Below are 22,753 nucleotides of genomic sequence, written 5' to 3' on the forward strand. Positions count from 1 at the left end.
CTTTACACGGAGTATATGAATAATTAGAATTACGCGTTCGTCCTAAGAAAACTCTTACTAAGAATTAAGGATTTGTAGCGTTCCATCTTTGAACCACTTTTCATATTTTTACCCCTAAAAGTGGGTACAAAAAGTATATAGCTACGTGCTTTTATACCACGACTGAAAGGACTGGAATAAATCCTATTATTTTGAACAAAAAAATAATTCCATCATGCAACTCAAAGGAATGCAGAGCAATATTTTTGTAACAAGCCAGGGGTTTCGTTCTGTATCTCATCACTCTCTCAATTTCACAAGTATAAATGCAATATTGCTGTGAAAAAAAACTAACTATCATTTTGATACAATTTCAAAAGCATTATATTGTAAGACGTGAAGGACCGGACGGATTCCTAAATAAGTATTAATCATGAACAATAAACCTAGATGATAGCTGAGATAAATATATTCATGCCATTACTTGAAATCGAAAATAATTATTTTATTAATTACTACAATTACTACAATAGATTTTAATCGAAAGTGAAAAAAATGCTAATGTACTTAATTTCATTATATGTCATTTACCCTGCCCTAGTCTGCGGAACAGTGGTAAGAGGTAATTTTTGTTTAACATTTATATTAGGGTATTTTTGTCAATGTTATACGGATATAAAATATCTTCGTACTTCATGCTGTACCAATGCTTTGTCGTAGGATGCGACCAATAAATAAAAGACCCTTTGAATGATTTTAATGCCTTCAGGATCAAAATCAATAGTCCAGCTATTTTGATAGGTAGAACGTCTTTTAAAAATGAAGTGTTCGTGGTAGTTATGCCAACTATTGTGTAATTCGTGTAAATATTGGTTGTTTATGTAAAAGCGATGGTGCGTCATTAGATGCGCTTCCTCTTCAAATAATTTGATTATCTATACGTAACTTCTCTAAACTTTTCTACTTGTTAAGTTTAAATAACGAAAACAAATCTTTAGACACTTTTGACTTTTAAACTGAAATTGACCATATACATTGTTATCAAATCATCAAGATCAGCTTTAAGACATGACGACAATTTAAATGACTTCGTACCGATTTGGCCTAGTAAGGATGTTTTTGTTCTTTATAAGACGTGAATCAGTGTTTACATTGAAGGTTTTGATAATCGAAAACAGAGAGACCAACAATTTAAATGCAGACGGTGAACTACCTTTATATGAGCATGGGTTACATGAGGACTTATGTAAGTTTTGTAATGGGGGCAAAATTATACAAGTAATATATTTTCAACCCATATCGGTTCCTTTAAAATGATATGTTTAACAGACTGTATTTTTCTGATTTTAACTTGAATCGTATTTGGATGTGGAACTTGGAATAAATTGATTGCAAACTTACTTAGTATACTGCAAAATTTCATGTTCAAATTGAAGACGTTATTCATAAACCTAATATATACTTGTGAATGGTCACCAGCTTTAGGTCTGTACTTGATACGATAACCAAGAGAGATTATATACAAAAATAAATAGATCCCATTTAAAGTAATATTTTGCAAATTCTAAGATCCCAACCAAAACCTTGTTTAAATGTAAAGGCCTCGTTAGGTCGTTTGTTGACTGACCTTTTTTAAATACAATTATCATGATTATTTCATCTCTAATCTTTAATAATTGCCCTTTAATAGCACCTCATCCCACCGCTGAGGTTTCAGTGATTTCTCTTCCAAACTTATATCAATTTAGCATAGTGTGTATACTTGCTTTACTTAAATTTGTAAGTTAAAAAAATTCTTGATGAGGTGCAAATTTACTAGTGAAATGATCCTTTTACACAAGGCTTTTTGATATCATTGACAGCTGTTTTTTTTAAAAAAGAACTTCTACTTGCAGCTATCATTGGTCATTTGCAAAATTATTTAGTTAGAAATATCAAACACAAAAACTCTACAAGAATCTGATTTTAAAAAGATGCTTGAGTTCCTGAATGACAATATCTATGTGGCTTTTGAAGAGATCTTTTTTCCCATGGGTACACAATTGTGCACCTTAGCTGCATTTTTATGTACTCATATGAAGATATTCCAAAATCTAAGACATGAAAGGATTTTATATATTTCCTATGGGTTTCAACCCGACATTTATAGATATATCTATAACACATTGTCAATTAACAATTGTTATATATTGAGATAATGAAGAGTATTAGAGTCCTGACACATCTGTTTCATATTTGGATATTTTACTAGAAAAAAAATGTCAAAGGTAATCTAACAACCAAGCTTTATGATAAACTTGATGACTCTAACTTTTCAATCGTTAACTTCCTTAACTTATGTAATAAATTTAACATATTCACCTGCATTCAAGGTTGTCTCTCAGTTGATGCGCAATAGCATACTCTACGTATTAGCAATTTCTAAAACGAGGTAAATCATTGACAAATAAGTTCATGCAGAACGAATATCAGCAGTCTCGTTGACAGTGATCATTTCATAAGTTCTTTGGTCGATACAATGACCTTGTAAGAAAATGCAAATCGTTGGTACCTCTGTGTTTTGAAAATCTATAAACAATTTTGTATTGTTTTAATCCGACTTTGATATTGAATAGTTTGCGTAAAAAATAATTAAAAAATCCTTATTTCCTCCAATAGACACAAAATCAGAAAAAATATTGAAAGTAGGCCTTTAAGACCCCCCCCCCCCAAAAAAAAAAGATAAGAAAAAATCAAATCAACTGGTAATTTAGGGGGCCTACTCAAAATGAAATTTAGGGTAGGGTAGAACAATATTTGAGATATATAAGATACAAAGGGAGCCAAAATGTGTTTATTATATTGCATGTAATACAAGTATCGTCGTTGGTTTTGATTCAAAGTTGTTTACATCATTTGACCCCCGGGGGCAAGCAAGCGGGAAACAACTGTGATTTACTTTTACAACTGCAAGCTAATTTTTACTTTATTTTCAATTAATTAGATTAATTGTTCTGCATCTTTATCTTGTGTAGGTCTCATTAAAAAGAGAAATTGTATCGCCACACACAGCTTGATGAGGTGCATGGAATGTCATGTTTGGACACTTGATTTGACAAGCAGTCTACTGCAGCTACTAAAGAAAAATATTATTTTATAAAATAGATTTGCAAGAATTTTTTTTTCGACAGAATCAGTCTTGCTGCTACATATGATATTATGAATTTAAAAAAACCACATTCTTTCAAATAATATATATTGAGGTAATGAACAGTATTCAAGTCATACAAATCAACAGCGGAGAAAACGCGGACCTCTAAATAAACCTTTACATTGCCTAGTATTGACTATTTTAATAGATACAATCCTCCATAAAAATTAAAGATGAATAAACGTTGGTAATGTCTTGAAAATCTATAAACAATAAAAATCCGTGAAGAGGGCGTAATTACAGCATTATTGGGTACGTCATTACTGGTGACGTAAATGAAATTTAAAATACAATGTAATCTATTTAATGGGCGGAGATTAACCCCCTTCCCCGCAATCACGCATTTTAACGCATATACCATTTCCTTTTTCTAACGCAAATTAACGCATATACCATTTCCTTTTTCTAACGCAAATTAACGCATATACCGTTCCCCGCAATCACGAATTTTCACCCACTTAAAAACTTCATTTAATCATCAATTTAAAAATCCCCTAAAAAATAAGAAAAAATTATTTTCTTATTAAAAAATACATCATAATATTATTTACGCTAAACTTTAGAGAAACCTATACCACGCTATAAAGTGCTTGCGGGGATTGATTGATTGATTGATTGGTTGTATATTGTTTGATGTCCCTCTCGAGAATTTTTCACTCATATAGAGACGCCTGCTTGCGGGGAAATGGTAACGTCATATTTCTATGCCGTGAAAAATAAAGTGTACATGTATGTTGCATAACAATTCAGTAAGTTGTAAAGAGTTAAACTTGTACCTTTTAACAGGTGGCATAATTTGATGAAAATTATGAATCTTTGGAAAATTACGTTTGGCGATTGACGTAATAGAGAGAAAATTACTTTTTCAGATGGATTTTGAAATCTAGCATAAAGTGACTGAGGGGCAATAGGAAAACCATCTTTTCCTTCTCTCTTCGATAATGCCAAAGTAAAACAAGAACTATATACAAGATAACATTGTCAATCTGTACCGATTATAACAAACAAAGCAGCTAAAACACTGTGTTTTCTTCCAAGTCTCCTCATTTTAATTCTATTTTTTTCTTTAATTTAATTTTCCGTTATTTCCTTTGGCCGGGGAACACGGCGGGTCAACAGGGGATGCTCACTCCCCCCATGACACCTGATCCCATCCATGTTTTGGAGGTCCATGTTTGCTCTGCTCCTATGTTGTATTGATTTATGGACTTTTGAGTTTGAATACTATTCATTTTATCCATGTTTCATTTTGTAGATCGGAGATTAGATTTTTCCAATGGTAAATCCAGCTAATATCCATAGATCATTTTCAAAGAGGAGAATCTTAAAAAAAGCATTTTTATTTTAAAAACATTTTAATATTCCCAACAGTTAAATTTAGTTATTTATTACCATACCCGTAATAAATTACTTTTTATATAACTCATATCAAACAAGTTACAAAGATAAAAACTGGGTTCCAGTAAAAGTTCTTCTAAGCCTCTTTCCTTTCTTCTCACTAAGCTATTAACAGCAGTGAAGGAGGAAACTCTGAAGTATATATTAGATATTAAGTAGATCAAACGTTAATACTTACAAACATAGAGGAACAGTTCCAAAATTTCAAATCACAAAATTTTATCAAAAACTTAAACATATAACGTCAAGCTCAAAATAGAATATTACTGAAAAAATGGACCAATAAAAAGGTTAGAAACTTGTAAAGTATAGTTATGGCCTGCAGCTTTTACCTTATATATTAAATCAGAAAAAAAAGCCTGTTAGACGTGCGTATGTTTTACAAAAATTTAAAATGTGTTTTTCCTCCAGATACTATGTCAAGCATACATATTGTCACCCTTTATTTTTCAAGACTCGGGCATTTTTCTTTTGAAGGATTAACTCAACACGCAAGCAAATGTAGGCGAAAAGTCTAATGAATAATTTTGATGTCACTTTTTGTTAAGCCTTTTTCACTCAAATTGAGACGACAAGGACATGTACACTTCAGGTACGGCCCCCGAGAAGCCAGGACTGCAATAAAAGATCTTAATCTGTACGATTTCATTCGGAAAAACGGTATCCTAGTGTCCGTTTTACAAAAGAACTAACGGCCAAGACCACAATTTGATTAATTTTAAGTTTCTAATTTACATTAACTGTAAACGGTTTTAGTCTTCCTGAAAGAAATGTAGTACGATAATTCCACATTGGCAATATCAAACACAATCATTAATTTTGCTTGATTTTACAAACAATTCAAGATTTAGGTTTCAATGGTAATTCTTCTGTAAAATGGACCCCAAGTCTCTTAGAAGGATTCGACAGCGTGAAGCAAAGATCAACTCTCAAGAGCAAACCCGCAAGCCACTACGCCACGGGGGTGACTTTAATAGATGAAAATTGAAAAGATAGTTCATATTCATATTAAAATATCGAAAGTCATAAAATGAATATGAAAATTTATTACTATTACTATAAGACGGAAATTTAATATGTATTTGTTCCTGAAAGAGATTCATAAAAGTAAATTTAATTTTTAATTTTATATGACAGAGAAATTATTCTAATAAATTGATCTTATTTAATCGTTCAATAAACTTGCAATAAAAAGATGCTAAAAAAGTTTTATTTTGAGATGATGTAAATGTTAAAAAAACCTACATAATAATCTTTAGCAAAATAAGATTAAATATTGATGAACCTTAAAATTTGCACCTTCATCAATTAAGAGCAATCCGTACTTTGGAGACCAACAACTACTAATCAGAAGAACATGCGACACTTTGATTAATGATTTTTAAAAAAAAAAAATTAACACATATTGAGACACAAGACATGGGTTTAAGGCCTCTTCCAAACGAGCCGTCCCTGCGTCACACAGTGCATATATTGAGGGTCGGTCTTTCGCATGAGACCGTATTAAAGTACATCAAGAGTCTGGGTTTAATCTTGTAGTATAAACTGGAACCTTTAAATCTCTCTAAAAGATTTATTTATTCCTTTTAGACTCCAACTGACATCCCGTGATAGATGGAAATGAGTTTATTTACTCTACAGAAGACTTGAATCAGGTGCTTGTATGTTACGTAACTTTAAAAGATTACGTAAATTAGAACGCATGTCAAGGAGAAACCTGCCTTTACCGTATTTCTTACACATTTCTAATTATTTTATATATCCGTTGTGTATTTTTAAGAATTATTTATATATTTACATTTATTGCAAAAAAAAAAAAAAAAAAAAACAAAAAAAAAAATTTAAAACTAAATTTTTTCATTGCATCTTTAATTTAATTGTTTTTTTTTTTTAATTGTTTACGAAGCTTTTTTCTCATGTTACTGGAAGATGAAATTGAAGAAAATGAAATTCTTTGTAAACAGAGACTTCATCGGATATTTCTTTCCACGTAATCAATATTAATTGTAACTCTGATGCTAGCGAAAATGATTCTGTAAGAATTGTTGTTGTAATGGATAAGACCGTATGGCTGTGTTAAAACTTTTCTATCCCCTAATCATTTTCAGTTCAAGTATGCTTTTATATATATTCTGTTAATATAAAGGCAAGTTATGCATATAACTATATCTTCAAAATATTAGGTACATTTTTCATATTCTTATATACTCGGTACATGATTATGAGTTATATCAAATGTTAATAAATTCACTTTTTCATCATGAAAAGAATCGAAAATAGTTATTGGATAAAAGAAGGAAAAGATATCAAAACTACAAATATCACTCAACATTTATTATGATACATATCAAATAAACATCAAATAAATTTCGGAATAATAAGCATAAGATAAAACAGATAAATATGAATATAACAATAAATTATATCACAGATATGATTTCAGTATGAATAAATGCAGAGGACTATTCACCAAAAGCATAGGAGAGTCGTTTTATAGCATTTTTGAATAATTCCAGCGTCCTGTAAATCTTTATGCAAAACCGTGCACAGATTCCAATACAAAACAGAAGTCCCTTGGCATTCATTGCCTGATGTGAGTACGAATTACCCACTAGTGTCCACGAAACAAAACTGTCACAGTTATTGTGAAACACTGAGTATTGCCTCTCCCCTAGGCGTCTTTTTGCTCGTTTTACTGCTTCAGATTTTTCTTCCTCTGTCTTGGGGTAAGAGTCAGATGTTATATGATAAACACCGGAACTAAAATCTAAAGTTTCATCACTGTTCGTAACTTCTACCGATTCTTGAATGATCTCGGCAACTCCTTTTAAAAGAATTATCATGGAAATCCTTTTTGGAGCATAGTGAAGAATTGTCAGTTTGTTTTCTGTTGCATCTGTCACCAAGAAGTGGTGATTGTAGCTATAGTCAAATGTCCACCACAGAATACAAAGAGAGCGAGGTCTGTGAATCCTGATATGGGAAGCTGGCCCTATCTCTCCACTTTGTACCAATTGTCGTATTTCAGATGCATCCTTTAAACGTTTTTCAACGCACTTACAATCAGACTTTTTCTCTGTGAATAAAGTTTGCGTCACAAACATATTCAGCATTTTATCCATAATTTAATCAGCACAAAGCAACAACCTGTCACATTGCTGGAACTAAAAGAAATGGTCAACATGTAAACATGTCTTCGCTTTTATAGATCCCGATCTATTCTTAGAATGGTTTTCCCCTTTCTCATGGGAGGCGGGGCTTAATAATGAATTTGATCAATGTGGCATAAGATGTCCGTTGAAAGCAATAATACTGTATATACATGTATCAGATAAAATCGGGTTAACTTTAAAAAACACTGTGCATCACGAAGCAATTAAAGTAATTATTTATACTTTTATCTATAATAGAGCAATAATAGTTAAATTACGACCAGAAAGTGATCACGTGTAATTTTTTAAAAACATTATTTCTGTAGTAGACCAGATTTAATTGAGATTCGGGACAGTAATTTTCCACTGCGTGTAATACATCGTAGTGTGTGTTTGAGTCACAGTCTATGTAACGGGGGAATCCAAAAAAAAAACAACAAAAAAAACAATCTTCTAGAGCAGACATTGAATAAATTAACTGAATGAGGCAGTTAAGATATGTTAAACAGATAGCAGGCTGAAAAGAGCTAGCGGCATTAATGAAATGTGAAGTAAATGGGATCAGAAGTATGATTATATACATTTCAGAAGAAAATATACATCATTTACCATTTTCCTTTGTTGTGTCTGGTCTTTTCCGGTTTGTGTATTTATGTATGTATGCAATAGCTAATGTGTTTTACATGTTGTGTATTAAAACTTTCCTCTGATAGCTCCATCTAACGTAGAGACTTAATGTTAAGCAAATCCTACTCTAATTAAAAAATAGTATAATATATGCTATTATGAAATACTTATTATATACCATTATGCGTCATTATTTGAAGAGTACGAACTAACTGTTAACGACTAGAACTAACAATATTTAAACAAAATTACATCATAAACGGATTGTCGACTTGTCAGGGATGAATTTCAAGTTTGAATTCCATTTGACAAAAAACAGAGTAATGTTTGTAAATGCTATGCAAATACCTCTATATAAGAAACATTCAACATTATTTAATTTTTTTGAAAACAATGATAATTGACCAGGTTATATTCAGTTAATTTATTGCTAAAACATTTTTTTTATAAAATCAATTTCAATGTACAAATATTGTAAGACTTCCCTGACCTTATTATTATAGTTCTTGCATTTGATCTTCACTTAAATTTCACCATATACTCTTAACTGAAATTACGTTTAAAAAGCCTGACAGTTTCTTTAAAAACTAGAAGATTAATTGTGCACCTGTGAAGAATTCATTTCATTTACGTCACATGGACACAAACATTTGGCGAAATAAAGGTAAGGCTAGCAGACTGCTTTTCAACAGAAGTAAATAATTACAAAGTATGTCGGAAAAACCGTAAAGTGTCAACCACAAACAGATTTAGGTATTACTTCTTATTGTAAAATACCATTTAATGCAAATTTGTATGCTGGTAATTAAGGTAATACTAGATCAAGGTGATAACTGAAAACGTCGTGAATAATTATCAACCACATGTTAGAACGGATGAAACATCACTTGTAAAGGCAAAGCATCCCCTTTCACACCCGCCATGCTCCTTGTTATGATGATAAAAAGGAAAAATCGACAGTCAGGTCATAGTGTAATGCCTAGGTCACATTTCCCGGCCGGTAGCCGTAGACCGGTGGTAATCGGTGGTAATCCGTGGTGTTAACGATGCCTAAACCTCGGTCCACATCGGCCTAGTAGTCCTTAAAGAATCAGTCACATTATCCAGCGATAGGTATAAAGGCCGGTTTACACTATGCATCTTGACACATGCATCTAAACACATGCTTCAATTTTGCCTCATGCATCTTCTTATTTACACTATGTGTCTTGATGCATGCATCTTTAGAATACTTTGTAAAGATGAAATTTATCTACTTAAAAAAATAACAATACCTTCAAATTTCATTTCCAGATTTATTTTAGCTGAACAAATCATTCTTAATTTCCTTAATATGATAATTCTTGGAAGATATAATTTATATTTAATCCAAAACAAAATTCTTCTAATATTATAATAATCAGATAAGTTTTTCTAATTGTAGTTTTAATCAGTATTTTCTGTTTTTTTGTATCTCGGGAAGCTATTTTTGAAACTATATGAAAAAAATAAGGCTCATGATTCAATATCAACTCTGACGTTTCTTTTCATTGGTCAGTTCCATGCATCTTGAAGCACGGAATAGAACAAGTTCTATTCCATCGTTCAAGATGCAACACCCATTTAATTTGACACAAGGGGCTTTTACACTGTGAATCTTGACACATGCATCTAAGATGCATGTGTCAAGATGCATAGTGTAAACCGGCCTTAAGATGGGCAACCAATGCGTTTTATGATAAAAATGGCGTGGTTGCCGGCCGGACTTACAAAGGCTCAGCGATGCATTGCTAATCAAAAAACGATGTTCCAGAATAATCGGCCGATGTATATTACTTCGCTCATACATTGGTGAACATCGTTCGACTACGGGCCATTGTTTGGTTGAACATAGACCGATGATCGGCCGTTATCTGTTGAACACCACTCAACCCCCCGATGACCTCAGATTCAACGGATATTGGGCGATGCTCGGCCATACATCGGCCGATCCGTGAAAGATGTGTTAATGATGGGTTACCGATGAGGAGCTATGAGCGGCATCGTTGGAGACATCGCTGATTTTTAACTACGGATTATTTCCTACCGATGACCCCACCGATTCGCAAAATGGCCTTAGTCACCGTCCGATCACTAATGGTGTCCGGGCGGCAACCACGCCATTTTCATCAAAAAACGCATCGGTTTCTCATCGTATACCCCATCGCTGGATAATGTGACTGATACTTAAATAATAGCCTTTAAGTCTGCATGAAAGCGTCAGTCAGCATTTGACTTAATGCTAGTCATTGTATCAACTAAAGAATTTACGAAATAATGACTTTAAACGAGGTTCCCCGGGATCATGAAACATCTTTAGCTTAAGTCCAAATATTTATTTCGTACTAAAATTTGATGAGGTCAAACAGACAAAAAAAAAATTAAAATATTTGTCAATATTGCTTCACAAAAGTGTTTTATGATTCATTTAATAATGAATAAATATTTTACAGGCGTTTAAAAATTTGACTTAAGTCTAAATCTGTATCATGATATTATGATCCCAGCTCTGGATTTTTGCACTGTTTGTTGATCTGTATTATTTGTATATTTTATGTGATTGTGTATACAATGCACACACTCTGATAAAGTGCAAACATTAATACTGCTTTTTTATGATTTATGTCGTCTGATTCAAGATGAATGGCATCAAATGTCTGAATGATTTATATGCCAGTCAGAGATATAATTATATGCTTGCTTTCTAATTAATTTGAAAAAGAATTATTTGAGAGAACGGCTTTTAAGCATTATTCTAGTAGTTAATTCTGAATAAAAACCACCATTTTCTCAAACAATCCCATTTTCGATATTTTGTTAACTATGAAACTCAATGGAACCTTAACTTTTATCGGATTAACTGAGAAAACTTCTCATGATCTATCTAATCTCGTTTTTGTGGTTTTGTTTACTGATCTAATACACCATCTTTGAGGAATTCACATAAACAGGTCTCCCGTGTTTGAGCGTGCAGTTCATAATAACATTTTAAAAACTTCATTGCAAAGATAATACATCAATCACCACAAAAATACATAAATACACATAAATACACATAAATACTCTAACTTTGAGATATCTTGATTTGTATGGACACCAGTTCATGTTATCTAGTGCAGTCCATTAACCTATATTATATTTGTATGGAATGTTTATTAGTTATTTACAATAAACAAAAAAAATGTGCATTGTGGTCTCTTTCCCCATTCATTGCGGTGCATATTTATTGCATATTTTTGTTTTCGCTACAATTCATAAACATAGTGTTTTCCAATGTAAAAATCAACAGAATTATTAAACAATAACTGTAATTCTCAAAGCAATATTGCCTTATCTTATCAGTTATTTTATGTACTAAAGTCTTACGTGAGCCATTACTTTCATGTAATGATTTAAGAAAATGGAAATCTCGGGGAAGAAATTAAATTCTTTCAATATTCATCTGAACGTTAAATTTTCAATTTTTGTAAAACTATTTTGTTAAAACAGTTTAACGATCAATTATGGAGATAACGTATCGTTAACTCAAAGTATATAAAACATCAGAGGTGATATCTGGTGCCATGGAGGAGTGAGCATCCCCTGACGACCGGTTATACCCACCGTGTGCTCCTTATCATGATCGAAAATGGAAATATTAGTAGAAGAATTATTATATAATAAAAATGGCATAACAATAAGCATAGAAAAATGAGAAAAGAACATTTTACACATAAAAACGTACATGTATACCTTTTTTTTTTTTTTACCGGTTTGAATAGTTTAAGGGGGGATAAGACAACGATCAAATGTACAAACTAATAATTTTTGCATAGTATTTTGACAGTTCAAAATTGATAAGAAAATATATTTTTCTCTTATCTTAAAATATATTTAGACATAAAGTAAAAAGTAGGTTTTAAATAAATAGAATTCGGTGATTTTTTTTAACGTTAAACGTGCGGATAACGATAATCCAGTAAAGAAAACAAATTGTTTACACCTCAGGCCTGGGAAAATTAAATCAGAAAAAAAGTATAAAACGCCCCTTTGTCGCCCGGTCACACTCGCCAGAAGAAATTGAAAATATTAACAATTGGACCTTTCTTTCAAGGGTTTTGTGATTTTAGATATTTGATAACACTCCTGCGTCATTTTAAATCATTTCATGTCTCAACTTACAATGCAAAATTATTACTAACTAGTTCATGACATACATGCCCTAATATCACAATGCACCAAAATGATTCGATTGTATCACATTTCAGTAGGTTGTTTTTATGACGCTTTTTCAGTTGTTGCATTAAAAGTCATTTTAAAAATGATTGATACACGAACTACCGGTAAGTAAAGTGTGTTTGTTCTCGCTTTCCCTATAAACACCCGCCTTTCGTCAGTAACCAGACTACCCGCATTGAAGTAGTACATTTGTAAGTCTAAATAGACATTTAAACGCAAATTATATTACAGAACAGACAAAGATACGAAGATATTCAAATATAATTAAAAAACTTATATGCAGCAGTTGTAAATTATACAAAGAGAAGGATTAAACATCACCGTGCATGATGCACTCATTCATTCTCAAATTCAAAACTTCAAAGGAAAAAAAAGTTCGGTCAGTGTTGGCATACTTTGAGATCTGTGTGGGCATTTAGATTACACTGGAATAAACAGATTTATATTTTGCTGTTGAATAGGAAAGTTCTAGATGATAAACAGTGATCAAATCTTAACAAATCAATGCATAAAAAGTTCCAAACCTATATGTTCTTTTCTCTTCCAAAAAAGGTGAAGAATGTTTTTTCTTTCATTTAATAAAAGTCACCAATTTATTTTTCCAGCCGACAGTACCCAATATAAAACAATATGCTCATTAATTAAGAAACAAAACTGCTTCATTGAATAAAACATTTAAAAAAATTTTCATTGACATATGAGACACTCAAACCACCAGTTCGCTTTTAATAAATCATTGATGAAGTTTGATATTTTTGGCCAATTGAATAAACTTATGATAGAACTATCATAAAATAGGTAGCAAAGTAAAGAATATCTTTTTCATTAACATGCGTTAGAAATAAATTGTATCAACTTGGGGTTGATGTTATTTGTTTTTAGATTGGAATTAAATTTCATTTAATCAGTGATGATGAAACCTTGCTATGTCTAAATATGTTTATTCAGTAACTTGATTTTTTGATAAAAAATATAGAGTTAACATTTCTAAAGAAAAGAAAGCTAACTAAAATTCATCCCTTAGTCTTGTTAAGTCTAATGTTATTGTATTCTGCGGGTAGATAAAATCTCCTGAATCCAGGTGGATTAAAGGGGGATTCCCTTCTGATGACACATTCTGTGACAAATCCCAGCCACCTCTTATAGGTAGGAGTTAAACTTGATGACGAGAGGCTTTTAGTTGTCCAGTGTTTATTGATATTTTATTACAGAAAGTCGTGAACTATTCAGACAATACACGAAAAGTCACGACGCGTCGCACGGATGAGTAAACGCACCGAGAAGAATGAATGAAATCGGAGTATAGGTAATTGATATAGATCAGACAGGTTTAAATATACATGTAAAGAGAACTCAAGCAAGTAGATGAATGAATTACAAGTAGAGCAATTGGATAAAGGTACGGATGTACTTACTATCAGACGAAGACAAAAACACTGAGAGGCATTTCAAGAGAGAAGATTACCTTAGATAATTTATATTGATACATTATACGATTCGAATGCATGTTAGAAATACCAAGAGGTTTCACAAACAATAAATTCAGAATTTGATTTTACTAGGCTAGACAGTTTAAAAAAAATATTAATCAAGAAATGAAAATATTCAGTTTTGTAAAGCAAATGGCAGAAGTAATAGTGCAAGATTTTACAAATTCATAAACATAATACCCTATAGGTACTTTTATTGATTGATACGATAACCTTGTCAGCAAATACAATCTACAGACCAATGCTGACTAATGCTTTTCTACTAACTGTTAGTCTATGTTGTTGCACACTGTACCGACTACTGATTTTTTGCCTACCATAATAGGACAGGGGCCACATGGCGATTGTAACAGGTCAACAGACGAGCCTCATTGCATGCTTCATGGCAAATGATACCAACTATGGTGTTTTAGAGGTATGTTTGGCGTGCTTCCGATTAGTACTAGTATTACTTAATGTACTTTAATGGACATTTGAGCTTGATGTCTGTTTGTAACTCACTGTCTTACTAAGGACGGCATTTATGAGTTAATGCCTATATTTTGATAAATCTCTGAAAAGCTCTCTACTGACAAAAACCCTAAGAAAGGTTACGATTTTAAATGGTGCGAAATTGAGATGGACAGATCTAGAAATTCTCCTATTTAGTTATGAGCTTGGTCTTTCCTTTTATATATTGTAAAATGACCCTTTTTGCTGTTTTGGGGGCACGGAGAGACCCATAAATATTCTCCAACCTCGAAATAAAATTCCCGCAAACTAACCTCGAAAATTTGACTCCACGAGAATATGTAATTTACAGGAGCCTTATATAGTAAAATTAGTATAATTGACAATTTTCAAACTTCATATACATGTATTTTTGCAATTATACGAGACTGATTAATGAATATAATATTTTTCTTTAATTGCAAGTAATTATTTACACACTCAATTGTCGACGGATTTCTTCGTTATTTCCCGATCATGATAACACATGACAGGTGTTGCCTGCTGAAAGGGAATGCTCATTCTTCCAAGGCACCTGATCCCACCCTTGATGTTTTGAAGGCCTATGTTTGCCGTGATTCTGATTTATATTGTTTGATGGACTTTTGAGCTTGATTACTGTACGTTAACTTCATACATTTCACTTGACAGTAAAATTGTATTTGATTTAATCAGCAAGAGAGTAGATTCAGTCAGAAATTACGAGCAACGATATATTTTTTTTTTTTTTGGTTGAAAGAAAATGTTTTTGTCTGAAAGCATTACTAAATATAGATGCAAGGACTAGTATGTAAGTTTATGCTTACTTAAGGTGTAAATATAATAAAATGCAACATTGATTAATAAAAATTATAAATTTATTTCAGCATTCTACTTTAAAAATATGCATGATCTTTTTCATGGTAATTGAAAATAGTTTGTAAGAGGTGGGTTTGAAACAAACAAATGAGTATGGTAATGCTTAATCAACTGTTATCTTAAAAATCAATACACAACAGCGACGAAAAGATTTTCCCTTAGCTAGTCACACAATAGATATCCAAATATCTGTATACTTTGAGTTATTTTTTGTCTTGAAAATAACCTGTATATATCTATGTATCAGGATTTTACCATACTAATGGCACGTCAGTTGTGTATACGTAAAACACATGAAATCAGAGAGAAAGAATGAATGCCTGTGTCATCTATTCCAAATATGTGATAACTAAAAGGTGTCAATATTCTGATTTATAGAAGGTAAAGCGCGGTCTGAGGTTTGCAACTTTCACATAAAAGAAAAAGTATCGCAAAATAACCATTGCTAACTAACAGTTTATGTTGACTATGAGCATCACCACGGTTATCAAATATCTTACGATGTGATTTTGCTCGGAAAAAATTAGAGGCATGTAATTAAATTCTGACATAACTAAATGAGTGAACATTTTAAATCAAAGTAAAATTGCATTTATTCAAAATCATTTCGCGTTATTGTTTTATGAGGGGGTATGTATGTTTGACAAAAAAATTCTCTGAAAATAGTGCATGGTAGAAAAAAGTTGTCAATAAAAAAAATAATACTTACCGACACAATTTATAGTAAAGAAAAGCATCTCATTTATTTTTCTTGAACACCATCGTTTCAGTGATTTGATTTTTTTTTTGACAGTATACATGCATTTTTAAAATTAGATTTGACAGATTTGAATACTGAATAAAATCACTTTATTAAATTTTTCTAAAAAAAAAAAAAAAATGTCCAAAAGACGGACAGAAATGATAATATTTTATTCACACATTGTGAAATTTTCAAAGCTGAAACACTGCCCTGCTGACATTATAAAATCCATTTTTGATAAAACAATAGTAGATATCATAGGAAAAAAGTTAATCAAAGCATTGCAAATAACTTAATATAATTATTCATGAATACATCTATATCCTTACATTAAGGCATTTTTTTTGTCTTAATTATGCATATTTTACCTGTCAAACTAGACGTTTTAATTGTAATTAAGAAGTAACATGCAACAAAATAGTTAAGACTTAAAATGTTTCTAAATGTTTTCATTCCATCAACAGCTAAAAGCAATTGATATACATTTAAATGTTCAAAGACTGTCAATTCTGTCGATTGACGTAAAAGTCACCTTTTGATTAAAGTACACTCTATTCAAAGTATTGCATAATCAGATTTTAAGAAGTATTCAACGCCGCAGTGCAATAAATAAGAAGCATGTCGATATTTATTACCTGAAATGATAATAAAAAACATCTCTAACAAATCAGTATGAAATTCCGTCACGTTAAATCCTAAAAACAGAGTCGGGGTGGTTACGTTTTTGTTACGTATATGTGGATAGATATAAGGACCCGTAGAATAGTTATCGTCGTGTCTGTAAAATTTATGTGTTGTAGTTAGAAAAGTACTTTGGTGAATCACTTAATGGAATTAGACAATACACGCCTATGTTCTTAGATGACTTACATCGTTAACCTTAATTTCTGCCAAATCTTGAAGAAGATTATAGCATGCATGTTTGTGTGTTTACTTTTTATTTACAACTAATTGTATAGCAATTATAATTTTACTCTCACCGAAAAAAAAAACAATATTATCAAATATGGTAGACACTAAAATGTGTGGTTCTTTTTTTTTTTTTAGTAAGTTGTAATTATTCATGATTTTAAAGACTTTTATAACCCGTTTGTTATTTTCCAAAATTAATACAAACCTGGTTTTCCTCTATTCATATAACACTTTGATGACCCTGACACCTGATGTATCACTTAATGAGTCAAGATATTTATATGATGAAATGCAAATATAGTATTGAAAAAAATATAGCAATTGTATATTTTCTGTCATGAAGAGTTATTTTTGGTTGATAGACCAAAACCAAGTACTTTCTATGACATGGATTTCAAAGGCTGTCCATAGTATCCTTACTACTTGAATTCGTTCAAAATGTTAATTCATTGATGCATCCTAAATGATAAGAACGAGAAGCTATCGATCTAAAAATGTATGAATAATTCAAAAATGTGAAGAAGGCATAAAACGCCGACCCCTGGAAATTCCGGAAGTAAGAATATTATATATATAAGTCACATGGTTAATCGCATGGGCCAAAGTTAAAAAAGGTCAAAATGTGAATTAGTTGCTTATCTAAATTTAGAAATGGCTTTTCCCTTTATATTAATGAACTTGATTTATTTTACTTCGTATTACACAGTGAAGGTCGCTCGACTGGCGCAATGGTAAGAGTGTCAGCTCTTGAGTCGCGAAGTAAAAACCGTTACTGGTTCAAATTACTGTGGAACGTGGAGACCGGTCCTTCGGATGAGACCGTATAAACCGAGGTCCCGTGTCGCAGTAAGTGCTGGCATGAAAAGGATCCCTCCCTGCTCAATGGCCCTAAGTTCCGAGTATAGATGAAAAAATTGCAGCTCTTCATCGAAAAGTTGTGGCGCCTCCATATATGAGTGAAAAAGAAAAAAACTCTAGAGGGACGTAGAAATAAACACAGTACTTGTGTAGTTCATCAAGTATTCCTCTTATTATCCCTCTTTTCGTTTGAAATTAATGTTTTTTAAATAATTATGTTGATAAAAAAGATATGTGCTGATTTTAAATAATTGTAAATATGTTGATATATATGTAATATGCCACTTTCAGCACATACACAAATTCAATGTGCTTGAAGTGCAACGTATATGTGAATGATATTTAACAATTTTACCATTTCTTAAAAAATGTAAAAGATTTATAAACATTTCCTTAAAATTTTTCATTATACCTTGAAATCGTGAAATCAATTTTGACGATCTTTAGAAGAGCTATTTTACCTAGTGGAGTAAAAGGACATCTGATGTACAATTATACAAGGAAAAGAAAAAAAAAATAATCAGAAGTGAAATTTCAGATTGTTTCCAGTTACAATGTAAAGTTTAAATCTATAGAATCTCAGTCTTGACACATTGGTCAACAGAGGTGTGTCGGTCCACGGATGAACTGGCGTAGCTCCTGGGATGACTACACGGGGATTAGTGGTTACGCACAAGGAAGAGGAAAAAAGATGCTATATTTGTATTCCTCGTCTGATCATGATTGAACTGGTTTGAAGTATATGGTCCTAAATCCATATCCTTATCCAATTGCTCATCCACCGGAAGAATTTGAATTAATACTCGTTTTGTCACCCTTTTTTCCCTTGAAAGGATGCGAAATAAAAGAATATGCTTTCAAATTAAAACATTATATATTGAGTTTTGATTTACCATGATTTACATGTTCTGTAGAAAATATTGTCAAATATTGTACTAAAAGATAAAAAAAAGACTAAAGCCACAAAGATATTCAAAAAACAATATAAAAGAATACTCAATGCTAAGTGATTTGATTTATTTTCATCAACTAGTTGAGAGCTACTGTCGAGGTGCTTCAGTACTCTTTATTCTGTTAGAAAGTATTCTTCTTTTATTTGCATGTTGTTTACGATAATGAGATAACTTTTTACGCACAAATATTTTACTCTTAAGAATAAAAAAAATTGTTTACCTAGCCTTGGGAAAGAAATTTTCCATGAAGAACCTCAACAATCCCTGAATATCTGCAGATCAAAATTCTGGGATTTGTCTGCAGTTCTGATGTCATTTGATTGAGGACACTTACAATTGTTGCAACAGAAATACAATTTAAACCTAACGTTAACCAATGATGTTTTTCTTCATTTTCTTTAGATTTAATATATTTTTAATCTATCATACGAAATCGTTATGCATATAATATGAAGCATGTCAAGAACCGTTGATTTACAAGTTAAACTCAACTTTTATTTCACTTCACAGGTTCAATCGTAACTACGTATCTCCCCCGTGTTCTTGCTAACGAGGTGTATTGTGACGACGGATTTTTCCGTTATTTCCCCATCATGACAAGGAGCACACGGCGGGTGTGACCGGTCGGATGCTCTTTCCTCCATGGCACCTGATCCCACCTCTGATGTTCTGAAGGTCTTTGTTTGCTCTCCTGCTATTTTGTATTGTTTTATGGACTTTGAGATTGAATATTGTTCGTTATCTTCACATCCTTCATTTAGAACAATTGTTTTAGAGAAAGTCAGAGAAACATACTTAAAGCGGTAAGTCAGTGAAAAAACTCTTACCTATCTGAGTTCTACTGACATCAATTCACAAGTGAAGTCAAATATACGAGGGCTGTTCAATAAATAATGTCCTCGGTGCTCGGAAAGAAACAAAAGACGCTTTTCAATGCTTTAGTCTTTATGATTTAACTTATTAATCTCTTTTAATTAAAACACAAGTCCGTAACATTTTTTTATCCAATTTCTGATTGTTTTTAGAACTCTTTTTTGAATATGACCCTTAGTATACTGGAAAAAGGCAGATCCAATGATTTCCTGGACTTGTTTCTTCCTTCTGAAAGGTGTTTTTTTCAAGTTTGGAAATAGAAACAAGTCAAAAGGTCAAAGATCTGGTGAATATTGTTAATGTGAAAAAACATTAACTTTCTATTTATCCCGAAAACCCCTTTACTCTTCAGGGCGTGCCGGTTTGGATGCTGTCATGAAGAGATTCCTGATTCTGGGTCCTTACTTTAAAAAACCATTCGATTTTTTTGCCAAAAATTTGCTTTCTAGACTCCTCCTCAAATTGAACTGCCTTCCTGAATATGAAATTTAACAACAATACTACTAATATTTAAGAAAATTGCATATAAATCTGTCTTTGTGCTCTTGCAATTCTTTGCTCTTGTCAGACCTTCGCTGTTTTTATCAAGTACATCTTATGGTAAATTTTGTTTTGCAATAGATTCAACTTCCATTATCTGTTTGAATATCAAACCAAAGTGGATAACTACAATTACTGATATTTTAAAATAATTATTAAGACATGCGTACAAGCTGTCGTTTTCACTAATTTTTCAAAATATAGGGTGACCTTTGAGTACTAAGTTTTTTTTTTTTTACCGTCAAACGTTTCTTAAAAACAGTATAAACTCTACTCCCGAAATGATGTCTATTTCATTTGCTATGTGTCTTAAAGTCAATCATACATCATCAAATATTATTTGTTGAAATTTTGCAAACAGTACATAAGTTGTTATATTTTTTTGTTAACAAGGGCGGTATCCATTTTTGATGCCCATTATATAATTTTCTATCATTGACATTCACCTGCTCATTTGTCTATAAAACAGGCATTGGTTGCTGAAAATGTCACATATTTCAGTGAATATTTCTTTGGGATTTTTAACAAGTTTTACAGCAGCTTTAATGAAGCTTTTATTTTCACTCTAGTTTACTGATTCTTTACCATTCATTTATAATGCAGTGTCTCGAATAGCCCTTGTTTTCCAGCTTATCACAATGAAACTATGTCATGAAAAGTGGTCACATAAACTGTTATAAATTCATCAAAGTTTCAATAATGAGAGAAATTTAAGTCAATCATATCAAGCTATCAAGTTTCTAACTCAGATAAAAGACAACTGCGTTTTCATAATTCGAAGTATCGTTTAATGTGTGTAAATGATTGCATGGTTGTTTTAGGTTCAAATGAACCAACTTTCTTCATTATCAGAAATTTATTTTTAGAACTATATGTACAGTTTTATGGAGTATCTATTTTGTTTAATGTTTTACATTTCTTCCAAGAATTTTATATTGGTGCACTGCAAAATAGATAACGAAATGCAAAATTCCCAGATATTCCGTCTCGCGAGCTCCTTAAAGAATGTATTCAAAATAGACCTTACACAAATGTTTAACAAATATCAGTTGTTAGGGCCGTTAGGGATGCTAGGGATAACCTAGAATGCTAGCAAGGCAAAGCTAATAAAGTAGAATAAAAATAAAGGATAGAGTATAATTTCCATACTGTAAATTTTATATAATTATGAGAATCTTTGTTTGAACATATAAAAACCAAAACAGAGTCAGATCTACGTCACTTGTGGAGAAAACGCACAGTATTCAATCTCAAGGTCCATGAAATATGATAAATAGAACAAACCTCGAGCTCAATTCCATTGAAACATAACGGATCGGGGGCAGAGTACACATAGACTTCCATCAATATCTGAGGCAGTATAGGATACATGTGTACTACGGAGAAGTAAGCATCCCCTGCATACCTGCCACGTCAGCTCTGTACTCCTTGTCACGATTGTGAAAAAATAGAAACATTCTTACTAACATAATCTTTTGTCTGTAGCTCTTTCTATGCAGCTGAACAGAATTAATTAAGAATTTCAATGGTTTTTTTTGCATGTTTCTTCTGTTTATGCTTTGATAGGATAATATATATTTGGAGGGTAAATTAAGCAAAACATACGGGATGCACATCTCCTATCTGTATCTCCCTCTACCACTAAATTAAAGTAACTGACTTTAACAGAATATTTTTTATTTGTATTTTTGTTTTCGTTTGTATAGATACGTTATATTTAGCAGTTCGGTATTTCCAATAAAAGCAAGGACAATATTATCTTTTCTTTGAAATTGAGGGTAACAATATTTTCAGCACAATTCATCCTTTATTACTGAAAAATAAATGGATTAGCCATTCACAGAATCTTTATAAATAAGGACATTGTGCACCTCATCTCATATCACATGATCATGAGAATATATATTGAGTCTCCAATCGCAAAAAATAGATAATAATAAATAATTTGCTTGCGAAGCCAAAAGGGTAATACTGGGTGTGTACTAAGTGTTTGTTATTAGCAAAATGCTCTTTTGATATGTCTTTTCTTATATCCAAAGAAAAAGATCGTGTATTTCTCCTTTTGAACTCGTTAAATATCCTGCCTTTTATTCTTATGCATGATTAAATATTTGTAAACATTTCAGTACATACATGAACAAAGATGTGAAGGTGTAAGGGAGTTATTTTCCTACTTCCCTCCAGTCTGCTATACAATCTAAAATCTCTTTGTAAGGTGAGATTTGGTACCCTGAACGATTGGTAGTGGCAAAGGACCAGGAAGTGTTGAATGTATCTATTTTTTGTGCTTAGTAAACCCATACACTGTATCAATTCATCGAATCAAACGATGGAGAAAGTTCTTGCTGTCTATCTCTAGAATTGGTTCAATACACAAATGTTCTTTTAGGGAATTTGTTTGTAAAGATTCTTTAAATAATTATTATTTACTCAAACCTTTAAGATTTTGAGATTTT

At 31.9% G+C, this 22,753-nt stretch overlaps 1 protein-coding gene across 1 annotated transcript; it reads right to left on the minus strand.

Moving 5' to 3' along the window:
* Positions 1-6,886: 6,886 nt before the first annotated feature.
* LOC134272970 (uncharacterized) lies at positions 6,887-7,789 on the minus strand. Its single transcript, XM_062755138.1, has one exon. The coding sequence runs from the start codon at positions 7,687-7,689 to the stop codon at positions 7,030-7,032; it is 660 nt and encodes a 219-aa protein (XP_062611122.1). The 5' UTR covers positions 7,690-7,789; the 3' UTR covers positions 6,887-7,029.
* Positions 7,790-22,753: the final 14,964 nt, after the last annotated feature.

This window comes from Saccostrea cucullata, unplaced genomic scaffold (genome assembly GCF_032062105.1).
Source record: "Saccostrea cucullata isolate Sc308-1 unplaced genomic scaffold, CSIRO_AGI_Scuc_v1 ctg930, whole genome shotgun sequence".
Lineage (NCBI taxonomy): Eukaryota > Metazoa > Mollusca > Bivalvia > Ostreida > Ostreidae > Saccostrea > Saccostrea cuccullata.

Bases quoted from the DNA above. Each gene is read 5' to 3' on its own strand.
- LOC134272970 (XM_062755138.1), bottom strand. From the start codon at position 7,689: ATGGATAAAATGCTGAATATGTTTGTGACGCAAACTTTATTCACAGAG.